Raw genomic sequence first — 18195 nt, 5'->3', positions numbered from 1 at the left:
TTACTATGTACAATATGCGAACAGCTTGGTGCTACCTGGACGTTGTCTCGATGAGGTCGTCTCAGCTATCTACCGCTCGAATTCGGTATTTAGAACACCGTTAGACAAAGTCAGTTAATTGCCAAATGGACGATCCTAAGGGATTGCTCCCTGATGAGATTTAACTTTATAACGTTGGGTTACGCTGGCTGGATAAATTATGCTCGGTGACAAACGAGCTCTAGATTTGTAACACCGACTCCACGCGTTATATGCACGTACAGGGTGCTCTGTAATATTATATGGCACTGGTTTTAGGAATCGATGACAATGAAAAATATTCGTACGAATATTTACGAGAAACGAGCATCGTGTCCTGTCATTTGTTGAAGTGGTCACCGCTTCTACGAAAACTCTACGTCTGGTCTTTTTAGTTTTCTCAAGCGCTGAAGCCATCGACAGCATATAGACAAAAGACTGGCACGAAGGCAGACCATAAACAATAGACAGGCGACGTTGGCTTTGGGGTTTTTCAGTTATAAGGTACCACTGCTAGCGTGCGGATTTGGACCAGCTCAAATTGTATACTTATTATTACACTTCTCTATTAAATATATATATTTTGTACCTTACACTTTATCCACGCGTTTCCTCTCTTTATACATCTAATAATCTCAACATCATTTTTCCCCGATTGCTTTTACACGAGATGCTCGAACCATCGCGACGTATTTGAAGATACGCAGGTTCAAGAAAGTTTCCGAACATCCTTTCGTTAATTTGATAAAAGATAGAGTCGATCAGTTTGGCTACCGAGAGGTTTAATTCTTGAAATTGGATGCTGCATATTACGGGACACCCTGTGTATATAAATACGCGGTTAAATATAACGTATTACCGAAACGATATACCGTGTTTGGATTCGTGGGAGAAGTTGGCCAGCGACAAGGGCGAAGAGAAGAAGAGTAATTGAGAAAGTTGCAACGTAACGGAATAAGATGATAAGAATTTAGCGGGATCATATTCCGACGACCGAATGAAAAGCGGTCTTCTATGGTTCCTCTTTAGGGGACCAAGTGTAACTTCCAGCTCTTTGAAAGTGAAGCTGAATCGGGCTTCATTGATTTCATGGACAAGTTCCTCAGGGAATCGCAGCCAACTCCACGCGAACTCTCAATTACGATCGAGAAGTGAGCTCTGATTTTCGACGACTGATTTATCGGCGTTTACCTTGTTCGAATTCTTCGACCAAACTGTCTCGCACAGAGTTACGGCACAATAAAGTAGACGTTATAATAGACGTTACAAAATGAAGACAAAGACGTTCCAAAGGAATAAAATGTTAAGAAATTAAAAGGATACGTAGCGACTCGAAAAAGTATTGGCGCACCATAGTAATTTATTATAGCGTTCGCGTATATACGCGGTCCGATATTCTTTAAATATTTATATCGATATCGTGCAATTATCATCAGCAGTTTGAAACATTTTTCGCGAGAATAACGAGGATCGTCCTGTTCTCTTGCTACGTTTATTTCGTGTCCATTTTCGATCAAGTCGACAATGCATATTGGAATGCTACTCCGTTTCTTCCGTTGCTGTCGTTCCTCAGATAGACCCGAAACGTTAGAACATATAGCGACACGATAGAAAATTATTCCAGCTATCCGACTGTTCAAGAATTGGATGGAATGTGCGCCACTCGAATAATCTTATGATTCATCCACGTGTTCAAAGTTTTAAACGTCCTAAAATTCTCAGCGAATTTGTTACAATAGAATAGTTAGCATTCTCGCGTAGAATGTTTATGCTCGTGAGATGTTGAGAAAAATAACGAATTTCAACGATTCCGAGAAATATTTAAGTCGTAACGAATAATCGTTAACGGTCGAAATTAAAGTCAGAAATGTCCATAAATATATTTAACATCTTTTGCCTCTTTATTTTCATGCTGCCCCTTTCTTACTCCGTTATACATCACTTAGAAGGAAACTTTCGTAACGTTAACATTCTCTGGAGTTAAAAACGAGACAGAGAAAATTAAATTTTTACATTGTCTCTGACTGGAATTACTCGTAGGTAGCAAAAGTATGAAGCATTTTTAATAAAAATTACTTAAAAGCAGAGAGGAGTTGAAAGGTCTCCATGGAATATACAAAATTTATTCGAACGTCGAATCCCTTTAAAAAATCCAATAGCGTAGAAACGAAAATACTTTCCTTGATTTTTTACACGCCGAAGTGCCTACGAATTATGCACTAGCCAGTCGATATACGAGAAAACAATGCAACGGGGGTGTAAGAGTGAAACGCCGGGCAAATGGAAAAGAGTGGGAAACTCGGAAAACCTGACCGCATGTTTCGTGGAGATAAAAGTTTAACGAAAAACAAAGTGAGAACGTTGAATGGGACGCGAGAAGAGGAAACGAGAGTGGAGGAAAGAGAGAGAGAGAGAGGGAGAAAAAAAAAGAAAGAGAGTACGTACGTACGTACGTCCATCCGTTAGGGGCAGTTCGCGGAACTTTCAAGCTGCCATAGGAAATGTCGAGAATGCTAAAATGCATTAAAATTCATCGCGTAATGACCGTCATAACCGACTCGGCTCCGTTGAAAACCTTCCCCCTGAAGGAGGAATTCTTTTCACCGAGAAGAAACGAGACTCGTGTAAAAATCAGAGAGGACTCGCTGCCTCGTGCTTCGTTAGAATTAACGGGTAGTATTTTACGCGACATCGAAAAGAATAACGTTAACATCTGACCGTAATATCTTTGACGGATTGGAAATCACGCGAGTGTTTTGTTAACGAATTTTAACTTTCTCCCACTTGTATATAATACACTCTGATATCCAGCCAGAGATTTCTCGTAACATTTCATTATTCCATGGTAGTTTACGATAGAAGCGGCACGAACTTTTCGAAGAATTCGTCAACGCTGTTAACAAATTACTCTGCTTGGTTCGAACAACTCTATCTTACCTTACCTATTTACAGGACCAGAATATATTCCAAAGGATATAGGTAAACGCGTAAGCATTCGTGAGACGTATTCGCGCGCTTTCCACGCGCTATCGACGATAGATCAATTTTCGCGCGGAAGCAAAGCGTCGGTGGCTGCTAAAACCACGTCGCAATCGCGTGTAATCCACAATAAACAGCTGATAGACCGACGTACCGTGAAATCCTCTGAAACACGCGAAACCTTCGAAGTACACCTTTCGATTCTACCTTTTCCGCCGTGGCCAACGAGAAGCCGCGGTCCTCCCCATACGCGTGCGGATTCTATAAAATCGATATTTATACATCTCGTATCGGGTGCATTCGCGCATCGAGTTTCGCGCTCTGCTGGAGGGAACTTTTTAAACTTTGCCTCCTCCTTCGTTTCCCCTTTTTCACGCTCTTATCGACGATCACGGTGGTCAAGAGGGGATCGCCAAACGTGGAAAGAAACGTAGAAATAAAAAAAAAAAAAGAAAAGAAAAAGAAACAAAGAAAAGAAAGGAAAGAGAACGAATAGAAGGTAAAGAAGGCAAGATCGATCTGGAAAATCCTCGTTCACGTAAGATCCAGCGCGCGGTCACGACGAAGATCGTCCCGAGCTAACGAGCAAAAAGCACGAGGTACCGTTCTGCGTGCTTTAGACTCGGCCCGATGAAAAGACTGACCGCTCGAGTATCGTGGAGCTCGCGTGCGCTATAATGCATCTCGCTGCACGCGACCGATGCACGCTCGACGAACCTGCTTTTCATGTCCCAATTGCGGCTAGACCCGCCTACGTCAACTACGCTCCATGGAACATTTCGTGCCCGTGGCTCGCATCTTCCCGATACTTTTCCTCCTCTCTCTTTCCAATTTTTCTGATATCCCTCTTTCTCTCTTTCTCCAGGCGTAAAAAGTAACATGTTACAGAGTTTATTGTTGTTTTGTTTCAAGTATCTACAGCTATAATTGCCCGACTTAAATATCGCCATTTGGAAAGTTTTATTTCTACGTTTTGGAACAAGCACCAAGCTAACAGAAAGTGTTTCCCTGTCGTTTGCATAAGTGTTTTTTTCCGGGCAATGAGCTCACGTGCACCTCTTAAGAGTCACGGTGTATATTTCGTAATAAGCGCGCTACGCAAGCGGCCGACGAAGATTTTAATTGTAAAGCAACGTGAGAGGAAAAACTGCAGAAAATTTCCTGGCTAATTAACAGTAGCGTGGATATGATTTAGAGCGGCTGTTTTAATTGATCATCGCTCTACAATTACGTTCCGCTAACACGCACCTTCTTCAGTTAGGTGTATTAAACAGTAACAATTATTCTGATCGTATCCGACACGATATATCGGTGCAATTTTCCAAAGAATCGAAGATTTACACGAAATTTCTCTGGGAATAGGCGGGATTTATCGTTCCCAATTATTCCTCCATATATGCAAAACGCCCATTAGTATCGTAACGCGTGTAAATCCTTTCGTGTGGAAACTTCTTTGTTAATAAGAATCTTCGAAGTCGACGCTTTCTAGGATGTGTTTCTTTTTCTTCTTTGACGCAAACATCGGGTATTTTATTTCTTCTCTCTTAATCCTATTGTCTTGAATCAGTTGCGAGGAAGCAACGGGAGAAAATGAAAAGAAACGACGAAGAAAGCTTCATGGACGCAAGGAAGCGGAGTTGGAAAAACCTTAGCGGAGATCGATATGGGGAAATAAAATCTTCCATTTCTCGTCGGGCTGGTAATTTCATGGAAGTTCCACCGAGCCGAGATAGGAAAAAGTCAGTCGCGCCGATAATTGCCTCCATAATGGCCCGTGCAGTTTGACGAGAAGAAAAAATTCACCGCACCGGTGAAAAATCCTACGGCGGATAGGTCATCTTCGCAAACACGCGCCTAAATTTCTAGATCTTCGTTCATTTTCGCGCGAAATCTATCTATCTTGATACACACGTTTTTATTACATCGATAATTGGGTAACTGTAAGGAACGTTCGAATGGCTGAGAATCATACTGATGAAACTTGCTAACATAAAGAATTTAATTTAGCGAAGTAAGAGTTGATCGATCGTCAACCTTTTTTTTTTTTTTTTTTTTAATAAGATAAATCGTATAAAATGGGAAAAATCGCATTTTAAGAACCAGGTACGAAGTAAGTAATGAGCGGGCGGATATTTAAATTTGAATTAGTACAATGCGTTCCTTGGCGAATTGATACGATCTTCTAACCCAATGAATATCGCGTTGCTACGATAACACAGAGGTAACAGATTGTATCGAAAAATGAAAATCTTTCGATATGCCGCGACAACTAGCTTACAAGTGGCAATTTGTAATACAACGAGTATCTTTATTTTTATTGGAGTACATACGCGGCAGATGAAAGATTAATTTGGCGTTGCACAAAATCGCATATTACGACATCTTTATCATTACCGCGTATTGTGGCGGCTAAACAAAATTTTTTTCTGTGTCAGAAAATCAATATGGGTAGGAGATAAAACGTGCCACTGAATGAACGTTCTATTACTGGAGCTGTTCAACAGCGAGCCACGTCGTTTTTTATTCAAATCAGACGAGGATAAATTGTTTCACTCACGGAATATTTATTAGTAAGTTCTCGCAGTTGCCGACTTAATAAGTTCGCTTCTATCTTCTGCCGCGCGGCTTTCAGTATTATCGTTGTTCTTATTTACATTAAGTACGTTCAACTTATGGCTGATTACACTCTTGAAAATCAATGGGCACTATCGTCCTAACGTGCACGTTATAATTTCCTATATTGTCCACGGTTTCTTCGGCAAACGTTTAATCAATCGTCGACGCTTATTACTTATTCAACGTCTCGACTATTCAATCGTAAGCAGCGTGAAAAAGCGAATAAGAGAAGCGGAACGAAAAAGTATATCTTAACGGTTAAGCGTTATGCGTACAAAGAACTTTAAAAATCATGTACACGACCGAGCGTCGAGGAGTTAATAGCGGGCGAGAGAAATTTTTTAAAGAAAGAGAAAATCTTCTAGACGGTTTATGATAAGATTATACCACGTTGTAACGTAACGCACAGTAATAAAGGAAAATCATCGACTCTCTGTCGCTCTCTCGTTTTCAACCAGTCTTTAGCAAAATCTCTATTCTCGTGAAGTTAACACATTGTTGGCTACAGCTGATAGATCGACGAGGTTTCTTTGAAATCAAACATATACAATTAGCAAGACGACCGATATCCTAATATTACAACGGGCAAGTAAATAAATTGGGTAAATGAAATCCTACGCGTGTACACGAAGAGAAAATTACATGGAGCCTATAAACCATCGGCGGCCACTCGAGCAAACAATCAAGCCGTGAACCACGACGGAAGCGAAAAGTCTTGTTACTCGTCGGAACGAGCGACGCATTTTCCTCCCTTTTCCGTGGGAATCCGTAGAATCGAATCGAAAGGCCGTTTGCCAGTGACGCTTAAGAAAGGTAAGTGTAAGCTAGACATAACAAGTTGTTGTTCGGAACAGAGTGCCATCGGCGGTAGGTATTCGAGACATTACCCGGTTGGCTTTTGATCTTAATCTTAATTGCTGAAACTTCTCCGTGAAAGAGGATAATTCAAAGCCGAACCTCGCCCCCTTCGCCCTTTCTGTCCGCCCTTATTCTTCCATATCTCTTTCGCGGGTTCGTCGGGCAAATTTGCAAACGATAAAAACGAATCGGACCGTTTGTTCGTTGTCGAGCCGCAATTAGCAATAGCTCGAACGATTATAATCGATGACGATTCGTACACAGTACTTTATTATCAACCTTTTCCCATCGCCCTTTTCATCCTTAACGTCTCGTACACCGATGAAGTCGTACATCGATCGGTTATATAATATTTGTGGTTCCGTCGGAAGCAACGGAAGCGAGAAAACTGGAAAATTAATGTTTTCTCGGTAAGATACCGGGTAGCTGCAACAAACTTCGTTTCACTTCGATCGAAGTTGCCGTGTTTTTGCGGTACATAGTTTGAAAGTCCAAGTCTCCGTCGCGTTTTTCCCGCCGAATCGACCTCGTACGATGTTTGTCGGTGTTTACTTTGGCTCGACGCGATACCGATTCGCGTTATTCGCCGGTTTCGCCTCGCGGTTTATTTGGATTAATCGTTAAACGCTCGTAAACCGGTTTTAGTTAAACGGTCCGACAAAGAGGGGTCGAAGAAAAAGAAAAAAAGAGATGCTTTCGAAGAAAACTTGGAAAGTTTCCGATAGAAGGGAACGCTTCTTGCACACTCGGAGGAGCTCTTTCCGGGGAAGAAATTTTCCAAAGCGAAGAACAGGGAAAAGAAAATCGAGTTGCTGTCAACGGGTATCGATCAAGCTGCTTGTAAAACTCGAAACTTCGCTTGCATATCGCTTACAAACTCGATTAAGAATTACTAAAACTTCCTATTAAATTGAAAAAAGCGTCGCGAGAGCGTGTAATCCAATTTGATGTGGAAAAAAGAAGAGAAAGAACAACACCAATAACGCGCCACCATTAAGAGCTCAAACAGAAGCGCGTTATTGGTGAGCGTAATTATTCATAAAACAAATTGTAATTCGATATCGAGTTATGCCGATGGCCTCACGAAAATACAAGCGTTGGTCATCGACGTAACGATAACCGAACGTTCAACAAGCACGGCTGACAATACGATAATGCCAGTATAGTAGCATCATCCTCTGCTTCTCGTTCTTCTTCGTAAACAGAGATTAGATACCGAGCGAAACGGTGGACGGAGCTCTCTGTTGTACGTTCTATTTGTCCTCGGCCTTCTCTCTTTTTTCCAAAGGATCATCGCGTCGGTTTTCATTGTCGTTCATGGCCATGCCAGTTTTAGAGATCTCGTGTGTATACGCGGTTCTTTCTAGAGGCAGGTCCAGGACGATCACTCGAGAAATATAAAAGGCTCCTTGCGGCAGTCCCTATCCAACGATCCTGGACCCTTCGAGTGTCGAATGCTCGTCTTAGCTATTACAATGAGTATGCTAGACCCTGAGAGAAAGAAAGATTATCGGACCAGGTTCTTCGGTAAGGGTTACTGCCTCTTTTCGTATTATGTTGCCGCTCCTTCGAGCAATCTCGCCCTGTCCTCGCGTCTCTGTGGCTTCGCTTCGTTAATTCGGAAAGCATAAGCCTCGATTTATGTCTCGAGACTCAAAGGATCGTCTCTCGTTCGATTTTCGCTCGATCTTGCCCACAAGCTTTATGACACGCCGGGGAAATGGGATCTATGCGCGACAATATAAACGGTAGCTTGGCTTTGATTCAGTTGGCCAAACCCGATCGAACTGCCGACGTTATGGCTGCGAAGGACCAAGAAACGATCGAGACTTTTCGAATGGATGCGCGTTCTTGATTCCAACGTTTTACGTAGACCTCCGAGTAATAACCTTTCGACGATTATTTGCTTCACACACAAGAATATTCCTTCATTCGATATTCGTACTTAGAGGTGGATAGTTTTAACGCTCAGCTGTGCTCTCACCACTTACGTCGTGTTACGAGTTATTTAGCGTTTTTGAACGATCCGAAGATTTAAATGTTCGTACAATTTGCACAGATCTTTTTATAATAATGAAAACATCACGACCAATTTCTAGCAAAGATACACAGAGAATATTCGAGCAATGCGCTTGCTTGTGATCGCCGATATGTTGCAATACCATACGGATTCCGTATCAAGCGTAACGATGCTTCTTCGTAATTATATCTTCTACAGTTAACTATTTCGCAACACGTATTACGAAATTAGCGGAAAAAGAGGAAAATTTCTTTCCTATCTATACCACCGTGCTGATAACGTACACATTTTTATCATTTTCATAGCGAATCGAAGATGTATGTTTTATATAATTGCATTTACATAGCACCGAAACACTCGTGCTTAATTGAATCTAAACGTTTATCGAGCATGTAATTAGAAGTACATTAATTGCACAATTTCTCTCGGTCAATAGCCGGGGGGATTCCATATTCGAAGTAGTGACATTTCCATTAAATTTTTTATTTACGATTTATATATTTCATTAATTGTAAATAATAGTCATTTATACGCGAAATATTTTCAGTTTTCCTTTGGTAGGAAGAGAATCTCGTTGCAGCGATCGGAATCGTTCTAAATATTTTCCGCTCCGCGAAATCTTTCGTTCCTAATCTATATTTTCTATATATAGAAAGAAACACCGCGACACGCCATGTTCCTGATGTTCGCAGCTATCCGCGAGATATCTTTTCTTCGCTTACCCGCCTTACAGATGTCCACATCGACGTCGTCGCTGATGCCACGAGGGAACTTGGTATTCAACAGCTCTTCCACGGTGAATTTATGCCTGTGCCTTCCGACGGTGTTCTCGTTCTCCCCGGGATCGGCGTCGACCGCCCGGCAATCGGCGCATCGACTCGCCAAACAGAGGATGGAAAGCAACGGCAGCAATCTCATCTCGATATCGTCGATATCGGGTCCAAACGACACGAGTGCCTTCTTCCCTCTATGTACCCAGCTAGGCCATAAAAGACCAGTCGTACTACCGCCTACACCAACGCATTTGCCACTACTTCTCTTTCACCCTCTTCTCGTTTCCACCTTTCGACGTCCTCGTCCTCCACCGACGACTCGAGACCACCACTCGAAACGCGGGAGAAATTTTCTCGAGTGGGATGCCACCGATCACATGTCCGAACTCAGTCACGCTCGATGGATGCGATCGATACGTCGTCCTTGTCCTCGCCTCGGTCAGCCGACCAAAAAGGGAGAAAAAAAAAAACAAAACAAAGAGGATCTATCGGAATGACGTGAAGACCAAAAGCGAGGAAAGAACTACCCTTTGTCGCAGATGCACAACGAAGCACGAGCAAACCGGAGAAGACACGTGAGACGAGACGCGATGAAAAACGGTAAAATCGACGATTCGGCCGATACGCGGTCACAGAAGGTAGAAGGAAGACGAAGCAAACGAGTGATACGCGCGTTCACGCGACGAAAACGTAATCGTTACTGAAGAGTTCGGTCGGACGCCGATCGAGGAACATGACGAGCGTACGTCATCGGGCAAACGAAGCGATAAGAGACGATCGCGAGGAAGGCGAGCGGGAGCGCGGGTCAAAGTTCGTGTCACAGATTAGAGGGACGGATTGCCAGCGGCGATCGTCCTTGCGTGGAGAACGTGGAGAACAGACTGATCGTCCCTCGCGGCCGACACGACGCGTCGTTCGAAAGCGCGCGCTCGTACTGGCATTAAGTCGAGAGAGGGATAGAGAAGGAGGGGGATATGTATGTATATCTAGAGGGGATGCCGGGAACAAGCAGTCTCCTCCCTCGCAAACCTGCACGGCACGAGGGTGGCCGAGACACTGACCGAGCTTCCGTCGTTCGGCCACCAGCGAACCCTAAAGAATCCTCGGCCCTCCAAAAAACACTTGTACCGCTCGCTCGTACAGATTCCCGTCGATTCTCGTCGCGTTTGATCGTCCGTCGTTCGATAAAGATACGACGACCACGCGCGAGCAAATATCTTGTAACCATATTTATCTTACTAATTTCAAATATATCTTAGATACGCATAATTAAGGAAAATAGAGAAATAATTATCTATTTCCGGATTTAATAAATGTATCCCTGAAGGAAATGTCAGCATTTATTGCTGCGCTTTCGAAAAACGAATAGGCCTGGTACACTTTAACGCGTAAAAATTTGCAGAAAGATCGCGAACGATCCCTTCGATTCTATATCGAGAAAGATTGAAAATACTCTTTCGCTTGTCGATTCTCGAAAAATGATCAGAATACGCATGAGATTATTGAAAGATAAAAAAAAGAATTGTATCGATGTACGTATCGACGTTGTCATTCAGTTTGCTCCTCGTGCTCGATACGTGTAACGATTTCTCACTGAACGTGTCGATGTTTGTGCGACAATAAAAATAACAGAAGAATCCAAGGGAATCTCGAAACGTATATTTTTCGTTGGTTGGGCAATCAGCATTAATCCAAACAAATACGAATCAAATACCTGGAATATTCGTAGCATAGCGAATCCCATCTATAATTCATCGAACGTCCATGACGATCCTCGTCACGAATTTACATACACCGTCACCGCGACGATTTTTGACGCGTTTTCGTTCGCTAAAAGATCGCACAACCGCCGAATTACACGGTGGAACGTGTCTCTGGCAAACTATCGCCCGTTGCATTTAAAAATTAACGGTACCGCTTGTGTATAGCAGTGGCGCGAGGCTACTTAAAAGGCGCTATTTCTAGAAGAACGGTGGCGGTGCTGGGGCGTCGCTTTCGGCCACACATATTGATAAATATTCCAAAAGTGGCGGGGCCTGTCGCCCACGGAAACACGTGTTTCATATCCCACGCAACGACCTGTATCGGTCAAGTATCGGATTACTGTCATGGGATCACCCTTTAGGAACCCTGCCTGTCTATCCGAGGGTAAGTGCATGTCGACGCTGCACAGAAACCCTCCACGAGAATAATCTCTGAAGGTACGAGGGAAAAACCGAATTCTCTGTTAACATCACGCACGAATGAACGAAACAGGACTGACGACAGTACGGCGACGAATCAGAGATCAGCCTGAGATACTAGTCAAAGTCCTGCGATCATTCTGATACTTTGAATGTGATACTAACCCGTAGCTTTAGCTTTAGTTTCGTACAAATCCGTTCGTAGGTATCACGACACTTGCAGAAAGCGAGATCGACATCGAGAAGGATTAGGAAATTATTCAAATCTTTAAGAATATCGTCAAGGTGGGTATAGAGAAAAATACGAGATATCGAGATAAATCAAAAATTTCTATATTCCATATTACGATAGAACTCTTTTCTTCGCGTATGATATCATTGTGATTGAGAATCAGCGGAAAACGGTTGACTCGTGCGATTTAAACGGACCGTTAGATTCACGAGTGGCGTTTAATTAAAATCATTAGGGGAAGGAATATTAGGAGCAATAAGTTAGGTGTTCGTGGCCACAGCTGCACGTGAAACGTTACATATAAAGCTAATAATATATTCAGCGGTACAGTAATCGTGGAAGCCTTTGTAGAAGCTTCGGCGATGCTCGATAAAAATTTCATCGCTTCATATCGCACGCTCGACTTCCTACGGTTGAAATTCTCCGCGTAACAACAGTTTTTTCTTCAATTATGTCATCCGTCATGTACGATGCGTCGATGTATCCATCAAAGACAAAAACGCACACGTTCAACGATTAATCGCTGGTAAATTATCCCACACAGAATCTCGAAATATCGAATCTGCGAATCATATCGAATCGCAGTGGAACGAAAAAGCGGTGGCAATCCACAACGGAATATCTCTTACGTAACGATACTCTGTACGAGTGGAAAGTTTGCTACGATTAGCGTGAAATACGTTAAACACCCTTGTTCTTCTGTTCGCTCGGTTTCGGTAGATTTCCAGCCCGTTCGCGAAGAAACGAAAGGAGAAACGGAAACGGCGGTGCAATTAAAGCGGAACCGTTTAAATTTATTCCTGCAGGACGTTTCGGTTGAACGAAACGACGACCTTTTTGTCGGTGGTTGCAGACTTTCCGAAAATTCGAGCAGTCGGAAGCGATATCCCCTTGCGAACCAGATCCGAAACTTTTCCGCTCGCGCGTGCTTTTCTTCACTTCGTTTCGTTTCGCGTTCGCTGTCTAATATTCCTGCGCTTCGTTGCATAACATGGAAAACTCGAAAGTCCACCACCTCTACCAGTTCGGTATGCCGCTGCGCCACCGTGTTCGATGGTGAAATAATTAACGTGGAAACTTTCCACGCGATTGAAAGATCTCGCGTTTACGATAGAGGGGCGCCGCTGTAAAGTGGATCGTCGCCGAGCAAGCGACATTAATTAAAATCGTAGAGTTTAAGTCCAACCCGCTTAGACCCGCTTCTCCACCCGTGTGTCGTTCTTTGTCGCTTGGTTCAGCTACCGAGAATCGCGTAAGAATTTTTCGCGCGCCAACGGAGAAATTCGTCGAAATCGAACCCGAGAAGGTTTTTTCCCACACCTTAGAAGATAGGGATCCGAGCATCGCTGCTCGAGCGACGCGTTTTCGGTGTAATTCCAGCAGTAAATTAGCCATAAGCGCATCCGGTCGATTGGTTCTTACGTGGAAGTTGGTCGTTTAATGGCTGTTTGGCTGATAGTTTGGTTAGGAGCCGGAGAATTGATAATTGAATCGTTAATTCAGCGAGAATACGTAATTGCTTCTGTTACTTCGACAAAATTATTTATCTTTGATGGGAGCATGTTTTTGTTCGCAATAGTTTTAGTTTTAGATGGTGCTTGAATTGATCTTAGTTAAACGGGATTAGATTTTGGTAATAGGCTTTCCGCTCCACTGAACTAACGATTATCAGTGTTCGTTAGCGATGATAGAACTTTAGTCAGCGAATTAAACGAGACACAGAGGAAAAACAGCGACAAGATTTCTGATTTAAAAGGATTACGGACAAAGTTGGAAAGATTGATAGAGAAACCTGTATGCCTTTGAACGTTAAAATACTTGGCTACGCGTAGTCATAAAGCCTACCTATGAAACCTACTTACGAACTGTACGTATCGTTTCCTGTACTTATCTCGTTATTAGAAAGACTGTGCACTTGTTCTACTTTTTCGCTGGTCTTCAAATATTCATGAATGATATCATGCTATGATATATGAAAATCACACATATACATAAAACGTAAGAAATTTCAAAAGGGAAGAAATTATAAAAATAAATATACCGCTGTTGAACACTTTTTCTCTCTGCTCGGCTGTAGAACGATCGCTTCATTTAGAAACCGGTGGTAGCCGGTGAATCGCTCGCCGGGCAAATACACTCGCCAGCGAAGTCTTACGGGGAAATTGTTCCATTGTGATTTTAATTCATTCGCGGTTTAACGACACGTCGTAGCGGGGCGAAGTTGCCTACGGTGGCCGAAGAGAAACGGAGGAAAAGGTAGAAACGGTGAAAGAAAAGGGGCGCCATTCGGCAGAGGCAACGAGAAAAGAAGCGAGAAACCTTCTCCGATACGGAGGACGAAAAAGCAGCGCGCGAGCTCGTTTAAACAAGCTGCCAACGAGCAATTAATCAGCGTTAATATGCGCTCTTTACTGCGCGCATAATGAAGCCGATTAGATGCGCGTCGAAGCTTTCATCTCTCCAGACTGCGTCTCTCGTTAGACAGTCTCGTTTCGCCGATATCGCGGAAGAAGAAAGAATCGAGGGGCGAGAGGCAGGGGAATCTCGAACGGGACTAAACATCGTTTCTGAGGCCTAACGATATCGTCGTTCGAGATAAGCTTAATATTCGAAACGCGACGTCTGCCGCGACGAGATACTACACGAGGACCTTTCTCGTACGACAGTGTTCTTCAATTTTTAATCGACAGAAATAGGAAACTACATCGACGATGTATCGAACATTTCACTGAATTTTAAAAGGAAAAACGATTCATTGGGTTTCTCGTTATTTATCGATGAGCCGTGGAAAATAGAATATAGATCGCGATAGTTTTCGGTGATTTTCGAATTGAAAACGAGGTTGAAGAACACTGACACTGGAAGCAGATTATCTTACCAGCGAGGCGGAAGTATACCGTCGGTATTACCGGTAGCTTCGCGAACTTACGAGGGGATATTCAGATCGATCATTCCGGTTGAATATTTTCTGGTAATGGAACGTGGAGCCAGCGTAACGATGTGCTTCGATGGAATCGTGTATCGCGAATGACTGCTTCTTCTACGATCGTTCGGAATAAAGGAAGGACTTTTCAAACTTTTAATGATCGCGAAAATGAAGGAATTAAATTTTGCAGCAAAGTGTTTTAGTATTCAGGAGGTTAAAATAGCAAAAAAAGAAAAGAAAAAAAAGCTAAGACCGTTAAACCATGATCACATTTTTTCTTCATTTTTTAAATAAAAATATATGTATACCTTTTTACGTACGTGCGACGTCCTAGAATCGCGAATGATAAAATATATCTGTAATTCCAATTGATATTATAACTTAGTTGGTAAGTTACGCACTTCATTTTGGGACACCTTGTACATTCGATTTCGTGCAACTCGATATTGGAACGATTGTTTTTAGCCGTTCGTTACAACGAGCCTTTACATACAGCTGCGTAAACGATACTGAACTCCCCCCAAAAAAATAACAAAACAGAAGGCTAACTTTTTTACGTTGAAATTTTACCCGCAGACGCACCTTGTCTGATTTCGCAGAAGTACTATGCTCTGCGCGCAAAAAGGGGGAGAGCATCGAGCGTGTTGCATATATGGCCCTATTCATTGACTAACTCATTGCTCGTCGGACGAACGATAAATAGCTTTGTACAGCTTTAATTCCTTGGGTACAAAGAATGCTTGTGCTGCGTTTCGCGAACTACGTGTGCTCGAAACAAGGTCATAACGAAAGTACTGGTATTTCTATCTGTGAATTATCGTGACTACTTTCATCTTCGATGCCATTTCGGTGTAGAAAAGTGAAGAATAAATATGAATTTTAAATGTGTACTCACCTAAGATGCATTTTCGAATTCGTTTTATAACTGATCTTCGTTGAAGTATAGCATTAATAATAGCGTGATCAATGAGACGAACGCGTTTTTTTAGATAGACACTAACGTTCGTTACTTTTTTCCGTTACATTTTCATTGACTAAATACAGGATAGATCTGATATTATATGGGACTCTGAGTCTCACGTTTCGAAATTACCGACCACGATAATGATCATCTTCCTTACGCCCTCTGCGATTTGTTACGGCGAATATAGGAAGTACACATATTTAACTCGGTCGATAAACGCGAAAAGAATGAACCTGGCATTACTGGTCAATGCTGGAATTTTACGGCATATCGCGCCACCACCGACTGCTATATTTGTGGCGTCAAATATTCTGTAATACCGACCATTCAGAGGTTTTATTACGCCCTCTACAATTTATTACATGACATGAAGTGATTGACTTTTCTATCTTTTTATGTCCATTTGTAATTACATTTTCCCTATTTGAGATTAGAATCTATTTGTACTCTTAAATTTGCAGTCATACAATCTCATTCATTCATAACCGAATTATTGACGAAGGATAGGTATGACATTAAATTGAACCTCCATTCTTATCTCACGTTCTGAAATACCGACTTCGAAAAAAGTAGAATGTTTCTTACGCCCTCTACAATTTATAACATTTTTATTCTCGACTTTTTAAATTCTCGAGCGCATATAAATTATTGTAGATGGAACCATGTTAAAATCATAAAAAAGAGAGCCAATATAATATCAGTTATAATATCGGAAATCTATTACTATTTTATCGGAAGTTTATTTATCGGAAATCTATTACTTTAGATTCTTAATTTTTAGATTTTAAACTTTCATATTAGAGTTTCAGTTTTTACACTTATCAAAGTTTATTAGAATTTCAATCTTTATTATTACCAAAGTTACTAAAGTTAATAAACTTTGATTTTTCATTATCTCCAACTTTTTAAATAATCAGCAATCACTCATCGTGTTGTAAAGCGATACACATATTAATATTCCGAGTATATTTGGAAAACAATATCGGGCTAAAAATTACTTTAATACAGTCCAGTTTAGGTCAGATAGACCCCGAAGAGAATATTGAATCATCCAGACTGGATTGAAGTACCTTCCCGCAGAAAAGATAGATACTTATGTTAAAATCATTGCGAGTCTTTTCTGTACGATGATGCTTATCAATTTGAACCGAATTCGGTGTTTGCGTCGAGTCGCGAAAGTTGTCATCGAAGTTCAGTCGAAGATATGCGGTCCTGACCGATTAGTACTGCTGTACTCGGACGGGGTTTAGACCTGTAATTTGATGTCCTTCATAATTCTGTCCAGTGGGTTCGTCCCACCGGCAATGGACCCCACTAGTTCAATTGTGGCATACCTTCGTAATCCTGTTCAATGGTCCCTCCCACCGGGTGCCCCATTTGTTCAGTTGCAGCGTGCCAGATTACAGACCTGTATGCTCGATCCTTGCCTGGAACACCGCGGCATCGTCGGTTGGTGGCTTCAACCGTAGCTCGTGTAAGTTTCGAACGGCGAGACAAGAATCGAGCGATGGTCAATCGCTGGACCTCCCGCTGAAACTTAGGGTTATCTTGTACACAGGAGTGCGTCGCGTATGTTTGATGTTTCTTCCGAGTGATCGCGAGCTCGTTCATTTCAGAGGCGCATATTTTATTTTGTAACTGATCACGGTTCTTTTTGTCTTGGCATTTTCAAAGGATGTTCTGTTAAGAAATGTTAGGGCGATCAGATAAGTGTTCGATACTTTAAAAGATATTAGTGTCGCGAAGGTAGAGCGTTAGATTTTAACAAAACGTTTCGAATTTCCCTGTTGTCAGATACGAAAGTATAAGTAAAAGGTCAGTAGCTTCGTTTATTTTTCTTCCGCTGCAAGTTAGACGAATGTACTGAGTGTATTTGGTACTGAATGATGCCAGCAGGGTTGCGAATTATTGTACGATGTTTGTAAAAATCGATGTATTCGGTGCGTGGGAAGTGGATGTTGCATGATTAATTTTAAGCTGGTAAATATCCGTGTAATCGTTCTGTGGAAGATAGATGGTGTATGCACGCTTCCAAGGTTTAGGTTTAAGTATTAATTTTAACTCTCAACTTAGACAACTAACATGGTATGCGTTCGTCTTAATTTTAATTAATAGATATACCTTGGTAAATTATTAGTATCTGACGTGGATCGTTTTAATTAATTTTAAGATAGATATGTTCAGGCAAAATCAATTTTGCGCGCTTTTTGTAGAAAAATACGTTGTCTAACATAGAGCGAAAAATTTAAAACTCTTTCATTCTAATCTTTTTAAAAATTAAATTATTAAATAGGACAATGGATTTAACAAATTGTTTATAGTTGCATTTCTTTTTATTTCGTTTCAAGTTAAAGTTTTTGATGAGAAAGATTGTCAGTAGTATCTATTTAGTATCTATTTTTAATATCTATCTTTAGCTTCACTTTTAAGTAGATTTTAGTTCTAAGGTGTAGATTAAGTTGAAGTTAATTCATTATGAAAGGCCACGAACAACGAGAGATTTATTCTTGGGTTTAAATCTTTGTTTTAAATGTTACTTTTTAACTTTACTTCTAAATCTTAAATAAAGTTTCGAAGTTAGTTTTAAGCCTTAGTTTTAGTATAATTGTAAAAATCGATAAACTCG

General features: G+C 41.6%; 1 protein-coding gene across 2 annotated transcripts in view; it reads right to left on the bottom strand.

Moving 5' to 3' along the window:
• The window catches only part of LOC126921063 (bone morphogenetic protein 1), a 54661-nt gene extending 39049 nt beyond the window's left edge, over positions 1-15612 (bottom strand). Inside the window, exon 1 of one of the 2 annotated variants that reach the window (XM_050732263.1) lies at positions 15501-15612. Coding sequence is in view for 1 of the 2 variants with exons in the window: in XM_050732262.1 (XP_050588219.1) it covers positions 9214-9409 (196 nt within the window). In the remaining variant the exon portion in view is untranslated. Of the gene's footprint in view, positions 1-9213; positions 10340-15500 lie in introns of those variants that run through there. The other variant, XM_050732262.1, reaches the window with a different exon arrangement.
• Between the last annotated feature and the right edge of the window lie 2583 nt (positions 15613-18195).

This window comes from Bombus affinis, chromosome 10 (assembly GCF_024516045.1).
Source record: "Bombus affinis isolate iyBomAffi1 chromosome 10, iyBomAffi1.2, whole genome shotgun sequence".
Taxonomy (NCBI): Eukaryota; Metazoa; Arthropoda; class Insecta; order Hymenoptera; family Apidae; genus Bombus; species Bombus affinis.
The sequence above is the reverse complement of the archived record's forward strand: the minus strand, read 5'-3'. Positions and strand labels throughout refer to the sequence as shown.